General features: G+C 33.1%; 1 protein-coding gene across 2 annotated transcripts in view; it reads right to left on the reverse strand.

Moving 5' to 3' along the window:
- Nucleotides 1-18880, reverse strand: part of ERCC6L2 (ERCC excision repair 6 like 2) — an 83701-nt gene that overhangs the window by 62450 nt on the left and 2371 nt on the right. For both annotated transcript variants that reach the window (XM_010967454.3, XM_010967453.3), the window contains exons 2-6: nucleotides 17632-18056; nucleotides 11739-11861; nucleotides 4107-4300; nucleotides 2271-2432; nucleotides 1669-1876 (exon numbers count right to left, since the gene is read on the reverse strand). In XM_010967454.3, the coding sequence (XP_010965756.2) occupies nucleotides 1669-1876; nucleotides 2271-2432; nucleotides 4107-4300; nucleotides 11739-11861; nucleotides 17632-17655 (711 nt within the window). In that variant the 5' untranslated portion in view covers nucleotides 17656-18056. The remainder of the gene's footprint in view (nucleotides 1-1668; nucleotides 1877-2270; nucleotides 2433-4106; nucleotides 4301-11738; nucleotides 11862-17631; nucleotides 18057-18880) is intronic.

Here is an 18880-nt window from a genome sequence, read left to right on the forward strand (position 1 = left end):
ATGCTCAAGACCTTTAAATAAAATGGTCCAGTACATTTGACCATCTGCATTCACAGATGCGGAACCTGCAGATACAGAGGGCTGACCGTATACCCAGATAAGGGACTGCTGATAATTCTATTTTTAACTTTTTTACTGTTTTCCATAGCGGCTTTACATTTTCACAAACAATGCACGGGGGTTCCCTTTTCTCCACAAAATCATCAATACTTGTTACCTCTCTTTTTGATAAAAGCCATTCTGACAGGTGTGAGCTGATACCTAACTGTGGTTTTGATTTCCCTGATGATTTGTGATACTGAGCATCTTTTCACATGTCTGTTGGCCATCTGTATGTCTTCTTTGGGAAAAAAAAAAAGTATGTTTAGGTTCTCTGCCCATTTTTAAATTGGATTATTTGGTTTTTTGCTATTGAGTTTTATGAGATTTTATATATTTTAGATACTAGCCCCTCATCAAATATATGGTTTACTAGTATTTTTTTTACCATTCAGGATGTTGTTTCTTCATTCTGTTGTTTCTTTTGCTGTACAGAAGAGTTTTAGTTTGATGTAACCTCACTTGTCTATTTTTTGGTTTTGTTTCTGTGCTATTGATGACCTATTTTGAGAAATCATTGCCAAGACCAATGTCAAGGAGTTTTTTTCCCTGTTTTCTTCTATGAATGTTTTATAGTTTCATGTCTTATATTTAAGTCTAATCCATTTTAAGTTAACTTTTGTGAGTGAGTAAGACAGGAGTCCAATTTCATTCTTTTGCATGAGCCTATCCAATTTTTCCAGTACCATTTGTTGAAAGACTATCTTTTCCCCACTGAGTTCTTGCTCTCTTGTAAAATATTCAGACATCTCTTCAGATTGACTGCTTATGCATAGGTTTATTTCTGGTTGCTCTCTATTTTATTCCATTGGTCTATGTGTCTGTATTTATGCCAGTACCATATTGTTTTGATTACTATAGGTTTGTAATACAGCTCAAAGTCAGGAAACGTGATGCCTCCAGCTTTGCTATTCTTTCTCAAGATTGTTTGGGCTATTTGAGGTATTCTAGAAGAACCACAAATTAAAAACTATACAAGAGAGCCACTATATTAAAAAAAATTCCTCTTAATGTCAATTCCTCAAATTTTCTTACACAATTAACAGAATTTAATTGTAATTTTCCTACAAATTCTTAAATTTAGGTTAGTCTTATGACTGTACATAGCATTCTACAAAAAATGAATCTATTAAAAAAGCTTTTAACCACTTTGGTCCTGTAGCTATAATTAAGGCACCAAAGAATATATTGGGTTGTAGATGGATCACCGTATAGGAAGGACAAAACATGAACAGAAAACATATTAGGGAGAGAAGCTCTTTTTTCTTCATTAAGGAAGAATTTTACCAAAAGGCTTCTTGTTCTAAAACAAGAGAAATGAGTTTAATGTACACTAACAAGAAACCTGACACCTAGCACCTTAGTGAAGTTAGTAAGGAAAATGATTATTGAGCGCAATTAATTATTTTCTGAAATTCTGCATATAACAATGTTTTTCACACTAAGTAAAGGACAAAAAACTATATTCATAAAATACCACAGGAGATAAATTTCCTCTTCAAATGATGTATTTTTACAAAAAAAAAAAAAAGACAAAAAATTCATAATAGACACAAATGCAGTTCTTACCCGGTCTTCCTTCTTGGGCAGCTGATCCTTGATTAGAGCCTTGGTACGCCTGAGAAACCATCCAGACATCTTTCTTGCAAGTCTCTGCATGGCCTTTCGGCCGGTGGCTAGTTCTCTTTTCGTTGCTGTGTGTCTCTGACCATGTTCTACTGGGTCAGAAAACTGCTTTTTGAAGTGGACCCTGCTACCTAAAAGTCCTGGCACGGCCCTTTATAATGACAATAAGAAAAATGTTAGGGCTTTATCAAATTATCTAAAAAAGAAAACACTGATTTCTTCTTGGTTTTAAGAAATATACTAAGTCACTTGTTTAATAATGATAATGATAATATAAGACAAGAAAGTACAATGGTCTTCTTTATGACAATCTCAGTGAACAACTGTAAGAAAATGATGGAACTGGTAGATCAGTCCAGATATTTACTTTAGGGACCAAGAGTAATGTATAAAGATAGGTTTTCATGAAACTCTCTACTCTGTATACTATGTTTGGGATCAAACACTTGTGTAAATGACAATTTTTTTTTTTTCAGAAACAAGATAACATTAAGTTAAAGAAGTATTAAATAATTTTCCAAAAAATAAAAAGTGTTTTTACTCACCAGTCCATAACACACCACAATTCTTTCATGTTGTTCTGAAGAATGGTTCCAGTGAGGCCAATTCGGACATTACATTTTAAAGCTTTCATAACCTCTGTTACTCTAGCCTTTGGATTCTTGATTCTATGAGCTTCATCTACAATGACAGCTGACCATTCCAAACTTGATAAAGGGAGAAAAAAGGGAAAAAAGGTTGAGAAAAATCTCCCTTTCTTAGTGTACGTAATATTTGGAGAGCAGCCTTCTCCAACCAAAGTTTTGGAGTTTTTTCCCTCTTTACTTAACACATAATCCCCAAAACCACTCCTAGGTATTTACTCAAGAGAAGTTAAAATATACGTCCAAAAAAAAAAAGGCTTATACATAAGCAGTCCTTAAAATTTTACTTATAATAACCAAAAATTGGAAAACCCAAATATCTATCCTCAAATGAATGGGTAACAAAATGTGGTATACTCATAAAATGCAGTACAACTCAGCATTGAGAAACAAGGATCACTGACCACTGATACATGCAATAACGTGGCCGTATCTCAAAAACAGTACGATGAGCAGAAGGTGACAGACACGACAGTTCTGGAGGCTAGAATTCCAAGGCCGAGGTGTCGGGAGGTGTGCTTTCCTCTGAGGTCTCCCTCCTGGGTCGACAGACCGCTGCCTTCTTGCTGTGCCTTCGTGTGTTCTTTCTTCCACGTATCACTTCCCGGAATCTCCTTCAGTCAGACGGGACTCAAGCCCCACCTTCACGTCTTCATTTTAACTTAATTGCTTTAAGTGACATTCTGAGGTTCTTCGAGTTGGGACTTGAACACATGAATTTGGAGGGGACGCAATTTAGCTCATAACAAGCCTCCTGATTGGTCTTTCTCCATTCAGTTTGCCTCTCCTCTGTCTATACACACAGCAACTTGGTTACTTATAAAATGCAAATCCAATCATTTTTATCATAACAGTAACTCCTGAAAACACTTCAGGAACACAGTGCCATTCCAAGGATAAAGAACAAAATCCTCCAAGCAGCTTTCAGTACTCTTCATGATCTCTTCCTCACTTAACCACACTAGAGTTGTCTCCTGGCCACATCCCTCTTACACGCTAGGATGCAGCCATTAGATGCAAAAAGCATCGGAACTGCTTTCATTTATTCAAAAGTACCATGATCTTTGTTTTCTGAGGGCCTCTGTAAATGCTGTTTGTTCCCTCTTCCCAGATGACTTTCCTACTCTTTAGCTCTTACTCATCCTTCAGTCTGCACTCAGCTCATAGGTCATCTTCTCTGGGAAGCTCCCTGACTGCTCTCCTCATCGGCGGCAGAGTTAGGCTCTGCATGTGCCCCCATAACATCCGTGTTCCCTCCGGTAGCGCTCATGTGACTTTATAATTGCCTGTCTCTAGCTTTCTCACTAAAATCTTAAGGTGCAGTTCATTTCTTTTGGGTACACATAGTCCTGGAATAGTGGTTCTCAATATCTACATGTATTTTTTGCCACCCTACATTTACAACAGACTCCCATAATCTAAATCATTCAGGAAAATCACTATTTTATTCTAGAGGCATCATACATATAAAAGGTTGTGCATGAGATCCAGGACAAACCTTACTCATTAACAAGCACTGTTCCGAGAGTAACAGAGGAAATAAAATAAGGATCTGTAGAAACTCACTCTGGTTTTTCCCTCTTAGTAAATAATTATTATAAACCGTCTATTTCTGAATAATTCTGAAATCAAATTAAATCATGCTAGTTGAGAGCTTTAAAAAATCACAATATAAAATGATAAATACAATTGATGTAAGCAGAATATGAAAGCAATCATTCCCATTGTCCCCATTACCTGTTAAGTTCATCCAGACATAAGCGCAGTGTTTCGTAAGTTGTTAGAGCAATTTCACATTTCCTCTGTTTCACGCGAATCAGTTCACTGTCCTTTTTGTTCCCATGTAAAATCGTGACTCTAAAATATCCCCAGGTGTCCAACTCGTCCCTCCAGTTGTAGAGGACAGAAAGAGGAGCAACTATTAAGAACATCTATAAGAAAAAGAAAAATGTCATATCTTTATTAAATAAAAAGAACCCCAAAGTTAAATCTAGAATATCAATAGTCCTATTCTTTAATTTTTGACACTACAGTTAATAAGCATAAATATAGCTGAGCAATTGAATATATCTGGACTTAGAAGACCACCAAAAACATAAATCTTAGCAATGTTCTCCTAGGGCAGTGTACCCAGGCAATAGAAATAAGAGCAAAAATAAACACATGGGACCTAGTTAAATTTATAAGCTTTTTGCACAGCAAGAGAAACCATAAGCAAAACAAAACGACATCCTACAGAATGGGAGAAGATATTTGCAAATGATGTGACCGACAAAGGCTTAATTTCCGGAATATACAAACAGCTCACACAACTTAATAACAAAAAAACAAACAGCCGAGTCCAAAACTGGGCAGAGGACCTAAACAAGCAATTCTCCAATGAAGATATAAAAATGGCCAATAGGCACATGAAAAAATGCTCAATATCGCTAATTATCAGAGAAGTGCAAATCAAAACTACAATGAGGTATCACCTCACACCAGCCAGAATGGCCATCGTTCAAAAGCCCATGCATGATAAATGCTGGAGAGGGTGTGGAGAAAAGGGAACCCTCCTACACTGCTGGTGAGAATGCAGTTTGGTGCAGCCACTGTGGAAAACAGTATGGAGATTCCTCAAAAAACTAAAAATAGACCTACCATATGACCCAGTAATCCCATTCCTGGGTATATACCCGGAGGTAACGCTAATTTGAAAAGATACACGCACCCCAATGTTCACAGCAACATTATATACAAAAGCCAAGACACAGAAGCAACCCAAATGTCTATTCATTAAAATAAATAAAATGTGTTATAAAGCTAAAATAATTAAAATGGTTTAATTTTTTAAAGAAGAGAAATGAACAAATTAATCAATAGGGCAGAACAGTATGTCAATAAATAGACCCAAATACACAAATGAGTTTAATTTTTCCCAAAAGTGACCTGTCAAATCACTGTTAAAAAGGAGGACTTTTCAATAAAGACCATCAAGATAACCAGCAATATGCATCTGGGGAAAAGTTACAGCAGGGTTACTAGATCATTCCTTAGAGCAAATTAATTCTAACTGAAATAAATATGTAAAGGTATGAAATAAAATCATATACGTCATAAAACAATCATCATGGGAGACCTTACTTACAGTCTTAGAGTACCAAAGACTTCTGTAAGCAGACATAAAACCCAAAAGCTATAAAGACAGATATATTTAACTACCTAAAAATTTCAACAATACAATAAACAAGTCAAAAACTGACTCTGAAAGGGTGGGAAAGAAATACTTGCAAAATATATAATGGACCAAATATTAGTATCTAGAACATGTGGACTGTTTGTTAATCAAGGAATATAATTAAAAACTAGAACTTGATTTAAAAATAGGTAAAGCCATTAAAAATGTCTTTTAAGATTCTGAAAAGATACTTAATCTAACTCATAATTAAGGAAATGCAAATCACAGCAAGATATAATTTTTTTAATCTCTCAGCCTGATATAAATTTATGTTTGTTAACCCCTAGATGAGACGAAAAGATGGGAAAGACACTCTTAGAGAATACTGCTGTGGATACAAATTGACAGAGGCTCTTGGAAGGGTACCTTGATTCCAGCAATCAAAATGTAATATGCACATACCCATAATTTCACCACCACATACTGTACAATTACAGTACCAAGAATTTATCCCATAGTTGTAACAGCAAGAGTTGCCAAGATATACATATAAGAATGTTCACAGTAGCATCATTTGCAAGAATAATAAACTAAAGAAATAGTGCATAGTAAATAAAATACTGAAAAATTTTTTGTTTAACCACCAATTTAAATTGCGTCTGATGTTGGTATTGTGACTGCTAGAAAAATCCTCCTTTTCTACATTAATACCGATTACGAATTTTATATAGAATCTCTAAGTTTTATCATACAATATTTTTAAAAGACTGTATTTTGATTCATTTTCATAAAGACTGAATTCCGACCTTAACAGCCTAAATCTAAAGAATCATTATAAGAATTAATATTTGAAATGCATAGTTTGTATCTTTTCCTTTAGGAATTTATTCTTGGCACAAAACATCTATTTCACGCATTCTTAGAAGATTTATTCACATTTGAGAAGTTTAAAAATGGATATAAGATGTATCATATATCACACACACATACCTCGAATCCACCACTCCTTAATTTGTAACATTCAAATTCATCAAAAGGATTTTTTCAAGAAGCTCTATCATTGATTTTTCAGGGTTCCACTGTGATCTTGGGATTAGCATAATAAATACAAAGGAATTTGCTTCTCCTCTAGCTATTTCATAGACCATCTTTTCAAAATGCACAAAATTTTAAATGGATCCAAACAAATTTATCTTTTATAAATTTCATCACACAAAATTATGATTTTTGTTTAGATTTACTTCTGGGAAATACTGTAGGATTTTACTGGTAATCCCATTAAAAATTTCTTCATAGAATTCCAGTTCAAAGGATTAACTAAACACATGTATTTATTGATGCCAATAAAACAAAAGAACAATATAAAAATAAATCCATAATAGCAGTAAAATGCCTGGAAGGGGCAGTACCAGATGATCAGAACACCACTGACATGATTGAAGAACTGAGGAATCCATCCTCTACCTATGTAAGAGAAAACTTCCATTAAAAACATAAAAATATAAAGTGAATTTTCTTGGAAGAAACCTGAAAATGACAACAACAAACAAAACAAACCACCAAAAAACTCAGTGAACAACAAGTAGTTGGAAGAACTGGGTCATGGAAAAGAATGGCATGTTAAATGTAAACAGACTCAATTCTCCAATTAAAAGACATACGGTGGTTGAATGGATTTAAAAAAAAAAAAAGACCTGTATGCTACTTACAAGAGACCTACTTCAGCTTTAAAGACACATGGATGGAAAATGATAGTCCTTGCAAATGGAAACCAAAAGAAAGCAGGGATAGTTATACTTCTATCAGACAAAATAGACTTAAAGTCAAGCACTGTAACAAGAAACAAAGAAGGTCAGCATATCATAATAAAGGGGTCAATTCATCAAGAGGATATAATAACTATAAATATTATGCACCAAATGTCAAAATACCTAAGTATACAAAGCAAATATTAACAGATCTGAAGGGAAAAAAATGACCGCAATAAAATAATAGGGGACTTCCACATTCCTCTTTCAACAATGGATCATTCAGACAGAAAAACAATAAGGAAACACAGGACTTCAACTACACATTGGACTAGATGGACCTAATGACACATACAGGACATTCTATGCAGCAGAAGCAGAATACATATTCTTCTCAAGCATATGTAGAACATTCTCCAGGAGAGATAAAATGTTAGGCCACAAAACAAGTCTTAATAAACTTAAGACTGAGATCATATCAAATATCTTTTCTGACTACAATGATATGAAATCAATCACAAGGAGGAAACCAAAAAAAAAAAAAAAAAAAATTCCACAAGTATGTGGTGATTAAATAATACTCTCCTTAATAACCAATGGGTCAAAGAAGAAATCAAAAAGGAAATCAAAAAATACCTTAAGACAAACAAAAATGGAAACACAACATACTGAAACTTATGCTATTCAGCAAAAGGAGTTCTAAGAAGAAGTTTATAGTGATAAATGCCTACATTAAAAAAAAAGTCATATAAACAACCTAACTTTACACTTCAAGAAACTAGAAAAAGAACAAATTAAGCCCAAAGTAAGTAGAAGGAAAGAAATAACAAAGTTCAGAGTAGAAATAAATGAAATAGAGAACACATAAAATAGAAAAGATCAATAAAACTAAGGGTTGCTTTTTTGGAAAGATAAACAAAATTTGACAGCTTTAACTAGGCTAAGAAAAAAAGAGAGCAGAGACTTAAACAAATATAACTACAAATGAAATAGGAGACATTACAAATAGTAACACAGAAATACAAAGGATTATAGAAATTATTCTAAACAATCATACACCAACATATTAGATAACCTACAAGCAATGGATAAATTCCTACAAACATAAAACTACGAAGATTGAATCAAGAAGAAATAGAAAACCTAAACAGAACTATTACTAGCAAAGAGACTGAATCAGCAACCAAAAACCTCCAAATAAACAAAAACCCAGGACCAGATGGCCTCAGTGGTAAATTGCAGCAACTGTACCAATCCTTCCCAAATTCTACCAAAACAATAGAAGAGGAGGGAATGCTTCCTAATCCACTTACAAGGCAAGCATTACCCTGATAACAAAACCAAACAAGGACACCACAAGAAAGGACAATTACAAGCCAGTATGCCGATGAAGACGAATGAAGAAGTCCTCAGTGAAGTATTAGCAAGTGGAATCCAACAATCCATTAAAAGGACCATACACCATGATCAAGTAAGATGTATTCCAGGAATGCAAGGATGGTTCAACATACACAAATCAGTCACATGATATAACACATAAACAGACTAAATACCAAATGATCACCTCAACGCAGCAGAAAAAGCATTTGAGAAAATTCAACATCAATTTATGATAAAAAAAAAACTCTCCAAAAATTGGGTATAGAGGGAACATACCTCAACATAATAAAGTCCATATATGACAAACCCACAGCTAACATTATACTCAAAGGTGAGAGCTGAGAATTCCTCTAAAATCAGGAACAAGACAAAGATGCTCATTTTCACAACTTCTATTCATCATAGCTAGAGATATTAGGCAAGAAAAAGCAATAAAAGGCATCCAAATTGGAAAGGAAGGATAAAATTGTTCTGTTCACAGATGACATGATATTGTATGTAGAAACCCTAAAGATGCTACCAAAAGCTGTCAGAATGTTAACAGTAGAGATGCAGGACAAAAAAAATCAATATACAAAAACCAGCTGTATTTCTGTATACTAGTAACAAAGTACTGAAAAAATAAATTAAGAACACAATGAAAAGGAAAGTCAGAGTAATTATTCAAAGAGGGAAAAAGTATGCCAACCATTTGCTTCAGAGACGCTGATTCTAATGTCAGCATTTAATTCCCCTACTTAAATTACTATGTATATTTTTCTAAAGTAGGAAAATTTATTTAAAAGAATTCTACAGTGGATGTTAGGGCTGAGGAAACTTCTAAATTTCAAGGTTAAAAAAAAAGTCCCAAACACTTTAAAACAAAAAGATAATTTATTTTCCAAGGTATAAAAGTCAGTTCAGCATTGGACTCTAATCTGTAATATGAAGTGACAAAAAAACAATAAAATTATTTTGGTCAAGTTTCAAGAGAAAAATTTTAGCTTAGAATTCTCCACACAGATGAACTATCAATCCAATATGAGGGCAATATAAAAGTATGCAAAATTTTTGAAACAATTAACTGAGGCTGTTAAATGAGCAAAAACTGGTACAAACACAAGAAAAACTGAGAAAGCTGAAAGATACAGCAGGAAAATCAGGATCCAACTGCTCAAACAGACCCAACAAACAAACAAGTATTAAGAATTTTAACAAACTATTAATAAACTTGATTAAATAGAATTATGTAGAATTATGTGGCCATAACAGAAATCCACAATATAAGTGAACATTTAAAAATAAACAAGACTACACAACATCAGAGTATTAAAAACACTTGACTATGGACTTAGCCATAAAGAAAATATCAAAGCAGTATTATCTGACAAAACAAAACGGGAAATCTACAATAAACAGTAAGCCATCCCATCACTCCTCCATCCCACAATAGTATTTACTCACTTGGAAAATTTAAAACTTCACTCTAAGTACTACTGTGGTAAAAGATAACCAAAACTGGAGTCACAGATAATTTAAAAAAGAAAAATGAAATGACTACATATCAAAAACTATGGAATGCAGCCAAAGTAGTGAGCAAAAGAACAATGACAGCTCTAATGGAATTTATTAAAATACAAGAAAGATGAAAAAGGAATGAATTAAGAATTCAACCAAAGGAGGTAGTAAAACAGCAATGTATATTACAGCAAAGAACTAATGTGTGTTTGTGTGTGTGTGTGTGTGTGTGTGTGTGTGTGGAGACAGCAAGTGAGTGGGAAAGGAAGGGAGGGAGGGAGCAAAGAAAGAAGAGAGGAAGGAAGAAAGAAAGAAAAAAGAAAAGAGAACAAGAGAGGCATTACTGTCAACTAAGGTAGCTATTAGCGTATTTAATCACACCATCAAATAAGTATCTCTTCTCTCTTCTCCCATTTGTCTTTCTAAAATATTTTAATATCTTTAAATATTTATATTGAAATCATTACTTTTCCCTCTTTTTTCCTCTAATTATCACAAGCGACACAAGATATTTATAAGCTCTACACTGACTTTTAGAATGAAATACCAACCGAAAGCAAAGCTAAAACCAGGACTTAAACGCGTGAAAACTTAAAACACATTAAAAATTATAATACTTTTTTAAGATCAAATTGAATTTGACACTCAGGATGCATTTATGCTATTAAAAATAATAAGAAATTTAAAGTAATAATAATTATTAAAACTTTAAGCCAATGCTTCTCAAAATTTTACACTAAAGTGCCCCTAATGATAGACAAGAGTACACCTGGGCTTCTCAGCAATTTTATATATAAGAAATATATAAGACACTGTCTCAAAACTTGTAGGAAGTGGTTCATTACCATAATATAATAAGGATTCCATAAAATCACTTCTACTTTATTTCTACCCAATTTCCTGGATGCTGAATACAATAGAAAAGTCAGACACATAACTACAGTGCACTTTTTTGCATTTCGTTGTTTTAATTGAAATCTTATTTTTTATAAGAACTATGTATAAGATATTTATAAACATAAATTTACCAAGGAGGAAGCTGAAGAATGGACATGGATAGCATTGACAGTCATGTGGGCAGACAGAGACAAGCCTAGACCTTACCCTTCCTGATTCCAACTTCAATGTTCCTTGTATAGGAAGAATTTGTTTCGTATTTTCAGGACATAATTATTCCACTAAACAACTTTACCAATGACGCATCTTTGTTACCAGTATCTACAAATGCGTGCTTTTCATTCTCCCATAAATAAAAAGTAAAACTAAAAAAGACTTCAATTAACTTTACATACACATGCATGGAAATTTAACAAATTAATCAACATAAGTCATATAAATCCAACCAAGCAAAAGACTGAAAGTCCCCCAAAATTCAAACTGAAATTGTATTTTGTTATTTTGAGAGTCAATCATATTTAACTTGAGGATGAAACTGATAGTCCTTCAGAAATTAGGGCTATAAAACAAATATTTAAATGTCTTTAAGTTCTTATGTTTTAAATTTATACTATAACATGTAACGTTTAAAAGTTTCCATATAGTTTTGCAATACCAGCTTCATGAGTTGTACATTTCTATATATCTCACCTTTTTTGCTGTAGAAGAAGGGGGCTCCTTTTTCATACTTCTTAGTAAGAACTCTGGCATGTTATTTTCAATATCTTCACGAGTTCCCTTTTTATGCAAAACTGCAGCCAAAAATGAGATTACCTAGAAAGAAAAAATTCAACTTTTTCAATCACTGTGTATCCTGATGGGCAAAACTGTACTGCTTACATGACTGACTACTCAATTAGTGACAATTTGACTATGTATGTAACAGATTTAATGGGAGGAAAAGCAACATGAACCACTAGTATTGGTTTTCTTTATTTGTATTAAGAAACAAATTCATAATATACAAGTTACCCTTAAATACAGCTAAAAACAAAACAAAACAACACTCACACTGACATCACTTCCATAAGTTCTACCTATTCAATTCTTTCTTGATTTCATCAGTTAGAACGTTACCTTTTTATGTGTTTCTATCGACAGAAACTATCTCCTCACATTCTCCCCTAGAATAAACTGTGTACACTCCTTTTCTCCTTGTAGAAAATAAACTCGTTAAGGGGGTAATATTGGCTCGTAAATGTGTGTACTTTTCCTTATCCAGTAAACATAGGTGGAATGATAAAATGCTATTTTAAGATAGACTAAGACAATTCATATATACACACCATTCCAAATAACAGCTACTCTCCACATATCAAGGGAGAAAGACAAAAACAAAAAAATGGAAATATAACTTCATATAAGGAAGAGTAAGAAATATGTGAACCACTGGTTGAAATTTCAACCTTAGTTGCTTGGCAGATGTGTGAACTTGGGCAAGTAAGTTTTTTGAATAAAATTATGTGAAAATAGCAAAAATAATATTGGCAGGGTTGTTTCAAAGATTAGGGGGGAAAAATGAGGTACCCATATGGGGGTAAATGATCACTGCTTTAGAAAAATAAATTATATAAACATTAAAACCTTAAGAAAAAATTAGAAAAACTATCAACAAAATAGTATTTTCAACATGTGTATGAATACCTTTAATCTGTATCCCAAATGATAGAAGAAAAAGAATGGTGCAGGAGTATTTGAAGAGATAAAGGTTGAAAACTTAAAACCTGTATTAAAAAAATCAAGCCATATATTCTACATCAACTACAAACATCAAGCTGAAAAAAGAAAAGAAAATTTAGAAATCCACAAATAGTTGGGTCAGAAAAAAATGCTCTAAATTTGAGTCAGAAAACATATTAACAGCAGCCAGAGGAAAAAACAAAAGATTACCTATTAAATAGGCAACAATTAGACAAACAGGTGACCTTGCAGCAAAAACAATGGAAGACACGATACAACAGAGTATTTTCAAAGGGCTAAAAAAAACCCAAAAGCAATCTAGTTTTATATTCAGTGAAAATATCACTCAAGAATGAAGGTAAAGATATTTTTACATAAAAAGTGAGCAAATTCATTATCAAAAGAGCCACACTAAAGAAAATAATTAAAGTATGTTTTCAGGCACAAGGAAAATGATCCTATGAAGACACTCTGTGATGCAGGGGAAAATTAAAAGCCATATGGTAAATGTGTAGAAAATATAAATGTATATAGACATTATGAAATAAATTGTTTTGTTGGGAACAAATAATAACAATTAAAAGATAAAATAAAGGTATAAGAGTCAGAAAGGGCACAGTAATTTTTACATAATCTGAGGTCTTCATGCTGATCAGGAGGACATAAAAGTATTGCTACATTAAATTTGGATAAGTCAAGGATGCCTATTATAATCTCTAAGGTAACTACTAGGAAAAAAATAGAATAATATGTAACTACTAATCTATTATGAGAGGGATAACAATAATATGAAATAATCTATCCAAAAGGAGGTGGAAAATGAACATAGATGACGTGCAACAAATAAAAAGCAAACAGTAAAAAAGGTTTAAATCTAAATATATTAGTAAATGGATTACATGGAAATGGACTAAATACTGTAATTAAAAGAGAAAGACTTTCAGGCACATAAAATACATGTGCCATTTACACAAAAAAATCCAAAACAAGGGGAAGAGAAATTTTTAAGTAAAAAAATGAAAAAAGATAGACCATGCAAACAAAAACCAAAAGAAAGCTGATACAGCTATATTAATATCAGATAAGACAGAGGCAAAAAGCATTACTAAAGAGGCACACATGATATCGACCAAAAAAATTCACTTGGAAGTTATATGAAGTGCAAATTACTAAAGAAAGAAAATTTTACTGAAACAAAAGAAGTAGACAAATTCATAAGCACAATGCTAGATTCTGAAATAACTTAGTAAGAACAAACAGAATAACCAGTAAAGATATGGACTATATGAATTGAATAATAATGAGTAATAATTACATATTAAACTTGTGGAATATACTTAAAGGCATGTCTTATGGACTTAAATGTATATACTAGGACAGAAGAGAGGCTGCCAATGAGATAGTAAGAATTTATGTGAAAAATTTATAAAAAATAACAGAAAACATACACAAAAAAGAATTATAAAACATGAGAAAGCATAAAATAAATAGGATCAACATAGACAAATGTTCATTCTGTGAAAAGATTTTAAAAAGTGTCCAACTCTCTAGAAAACTGATAATGGAAAGAAACTAAGACAATAGTCAAATACACACACAAAATTTATGTATACGACATAATAACCAATGTTATACCACTAACTGTGAAATTTTAGGTGAAATGGAAAAACAACTTATCAACATTGACACAAGAAACAGAAATTTTACATATTCAAATAACTATTAAAAATCTGAATACATAATTACAAACTTGCTACAAAGGTAACGAAGGGTCAAACAGCTTCACCAATAAAGTCTACCCAGTGGTTAAGAAAGATATAATGCCAGTCTTAAACTCTTCTAGACTTTAGGGAAAGGAGAAATGTTCTCAACTCATTTTATAAGTTCAACAAAACCTTGATAAGAAAACCTAACAAAAATATTATATACAGGAAACGTACAGGCCAATTTCTCTTATACAGAAGCAAAACTCTTAAAATATTAGCAAATGGAATACAGAAATGTACACCAAAACCAAACTGAGTTGACTCTTGACTATAAGTTTGGCTTCAACTTGAAAATGTAGACATTAGATAGGTAGTAAGTAGTATCTTCGGCATTACACTTAACTTTCCTAACCCTTAGTGTCCTTAAAATAAGAACAGGACAACCTATTTCATTATAAGATACTTACATTTTACAGGAAGTGATACATTATTAACTTTAAGCATATTGTGAGAAGTTGGGAATGTATGTTTTTATCACTAAAGCAGACATCAAAAAAATAATGCAAAGAAATATAGTTTAAAAATCAATAGAAGAATTAAAATGGAATTCTAAAAAAATGAAGGCAGGAAAGCAGGAATAGTAACATAGAAAGTGGTCTGTTCAAACAGAAAACAAACAATAAAATGATACATCCAAACATAAAAGGAATTATATTAAATGTAAATGGACTAAACACTCCAATTAAATATGAGACTGCCAACATAGATAAGAGTTGTCTACAAGAGATACACGTTAAATATAAAGATATAGATAGCTTGAAGTAAAGGGTTGGAAAAAGATAAACCATTTAAACAGTAAGCATAAGAATACTGTAGTGGTTGTCTTAATATCAGATAAAGTAGATTTCAAATAGTATTATCAGAAATACAGAGACATTTAATAATGGTAAAGGAGTCAATCCATCAGGAAGACATAATGATCATAAAGGTTTTTGACCTAATAACAGAGCTTCAAACTATATGAAGACAAAGCTGATAGAATTAAAGTGAGAAAGACAAATCCATAATCATAGCAGATTTTCAACTTCCTTCTTTCAGCTATTAATACTAAAAACATGGAAAATCTGAATATTATTAATTACCTTGAACTTCTAATTGGTATTTATATAGAACACGATATCCAGCTGCAGAATATATACTCTTTTCTAATATACAAAGTATGTCCATTAAGATGGGCCATAAAAACATTCTCAATAAATTTTTCAAAATACTGAAATCTTACAGAATGTTCTCTAACCAATATGGAATTAGAAATCATTAATTATGAAATATCTAGAAAAATAGGTAAATATTGGCAAATGAAATAGATACTTGCAAATCACCCAAGGATCAAAGAAAATAATCACAAAGAAAATTAGAAAAGATCTTGACTTATATATGAGAATGAAAATATAACACATCAAAATTTGTGAAATGTAGATAAAGAAATGTTTGGACATAAATTTAGAGTATAAGATAGTTATGAGATTAGTTCTACCTTAAGAAGCTGAAAGATGAAGAGAAAAATACATCCAATGTAAGCAGGAGTAAAATAATGGAGGTAATTGCAGAAATCAATGAAGTACCAAAAAAAAAAAAAAAAAAAAAAACCCCAGAGAAAATTAACAAAGTTAAAGTTGGTTCTTTGGAAAGATCAACAAAATCAATAAACCATGTCACAGTAATTAAGAATAAAATAGAGAGAATGCAGCAAAATAGCCACATTAAGAATGCAAAGAGGTATCACTCAAATCCCACAAACATTAATAGAATAAAAAGAAAATAATGATACCAATTTAGCGGGAGAACTTTCAGCTTTTCATTGTTGAGTATCATCTTGGCTGTGTTTGTTGTAAATGGCCTTTATTATGCTGAGATACGCTTCCTCTATACCCACTTTGGTGAGAATTTTTATGACGAATGGATACTGAATTTTGTCAGATGCTTTTTCTGCATCTATTGAGATGATCACGTGGTCTCTGTCTAGTATAAACCCATTTCAGAACTCTTTGGGGATTATAAACTTGAGTGGTAGACAGCTTCTGGAAGGGATCCCAACAATTCCCACCTTTTGCTGTCCACAACCTTATTTAATTTCCCTTCTTGAGTATGGGCTGAACCTCACAACCTGCTTCTAAAGAAGTGAATGCGGTAAAAGTGAAGGGCTCTCTCTTCTGCCATTAGGTTACAAGAGTCCATGACTTCTGTCTCACTAGTGCTCTCTCTTGCCCTATCATTTCTTCTCCCTGAAGTATGCTTCCGAGTTGTGAGAAGAGGCCCATGTGGCAAGGAACCAAGGGAGGGCTTCACCAACAGCTCGCGAGAAACTGAGGCCTCCGTCTGACAACTCACAGGGAACTGAACCCTGCAACAACCACGTGAGCTGGGAAGTGAATCCCCCCTAGTCCGACCTTGAGATGACTGCCGAGTGAGAAGATGCAGCCAAATGGTACCTGGATTTCTGACCCATGGAAACCGTAATATGATAAATGTGTCTTGTTCTCAGCTGCTACATTCTGGTACGCAGCAACAGATAACTAACACAGAGCCTATATGCAGAAAAAGTATATACCTGTGCAAATCCTGGCACACATTTTAGAGAAACAGAAGGGCTCTCTAAAGCCCACCGACAGAACTGTTAGTGGCCCAGAGATCCCAGATTAAGAAACTTCTGATACGGTAAATTCCAAACAATATGTGCAAAAGGCCTGTAGGAGGTCAATTTAACCATGCGATTTATACAGCTTAACAAACCTCAGAATCCTTTCCTTCCATGAAGTCTTACAAAGAAAGCTAAACTAGTCTAAATATAATTGATATCTTAGTACCAGTATTATCAAAAGTAAATCAAGGCAAGTTATACTAAACCATTATTTTAAATAATGTATTTCTTAGGCAATAAATAAGTATTGAGAATAAAATAATGACTAAATATCATCCTTAACTTTGAGAACTTTACTGTCTAGTGGGTGAGACACACACACACACACACGAAATAGCTATAAAATCTGAGGTACAAACAGAAATTTGCATATGGTATCCATTCATGGATATAATATGTATGATACAATACGTATGACTTTGTTGAATTTTAGTTATAAAGTAATTAAAATAAATACCTGTACTGTTTTCCCGAGTCCCATGTCATCACCAAGAACACACCCTCTTCCTTGGATGAAGTGTCCATAGAGAAACTGGGCCCCTTCCCTTTGATAGTCTCTCAAATATCTATTAATAGTGTAAGGAATAGAGTCTCCATCTTTAGATAAATGAAAAGCAACCGCAGATGATGGAAATTTTCGGTCCGGGAAATAAGGTTTTTCCAAATCTTCATCATCAAAGATAAAATTCCTGGAGCAATCTTTAACAGATTTTATTTCTTGAATTCTTTTAATAGGTACCTTCCTCTCTTGAAAATCTGAATATAAGATGACTGCAAATGACTTCCCATTTTCATCCACTGTGACGGATTTTATGCTTGCTTCACAAAGTTCTTCATTATCTGGAGAAGGGGCAAGACATCTCTCTCCTGGATGCCATATGTCTATAATAATACAGAATAAAATAAAATTTCCAAATCTAACTTATAAAGTAACACTTCATTTATCCACGATTGTGAGAAAAAAAAGATGTACCTCATATAAATACCCTTTCCAAAACCTGAAACAAGGTAAATTGTACTTAAAACATGTATAGATATTTTCCTAAAATATATTATCAGATGTTCTCCTATAATAAAAGAATGAAGAGTACATAATTTATCTCCAGTGGTTCTCGCTCTGGCTGTGTGTCATCATCTCCCCACACATGCTTAGACACTACCTCTGTTGATTCTGATTCAGTGGATATGGGCCAGGGACATCTGGTTTTATTACTGGGTTTGGCTGTTATTGTTGAATTCAAAAGGTGACTCTGATGCACAGTCAGGGTTGAGAACCAGTTACTTAAATATTCGCAATGACTCATGAACATTATGTATACCATCCATGATACGGTAGAGTAATAATGAATAGGATTTGGTAATGAGTAAGCTAAAATCCTCTGAACAGCAATGCTTCTGGGATTCTCCTGTCTGCTTTTTTTCGTTATTCCATCTCCTTTCTCTAAAGACGGCTGTTCTTCTTACTGTCGATATTGCTGTTTCTAAATCGCTGCTTTAATTTGTATGCAACTAACCAAGGGAATCTCCAATTCAACTACAAAGTGATATGTACCAGCTTTGTCATGGCTATTTCCCTTCTAAGTTCTCAAGAGTGGAGGTTCTTAAAAAAAGAGATGAACCCTAAGATTTCTTTCTGCTAAGATTCTACTATTCTTCGAAGAGTGTGACTTCTCTCTATATATGAATTTATTCTGTGCTTAACTGTA

The sequence above is a fragment of the Camelus bactrianus genome, chromosome 4, assembly GCF_048773025.1.
Source record: "Camelus bactrianus isolate YW-2024 breed Bactrian camel chromosome 4, ASM4877302v1, whole genome shotgun sequence".
Taxonomy (NCBI): domain Eukaryota; kingdom Metazoa; phylum Chordata; class Mammalia; order Artiodactyla; family Camelidae; genus Camelus; species Camelus bactrianus.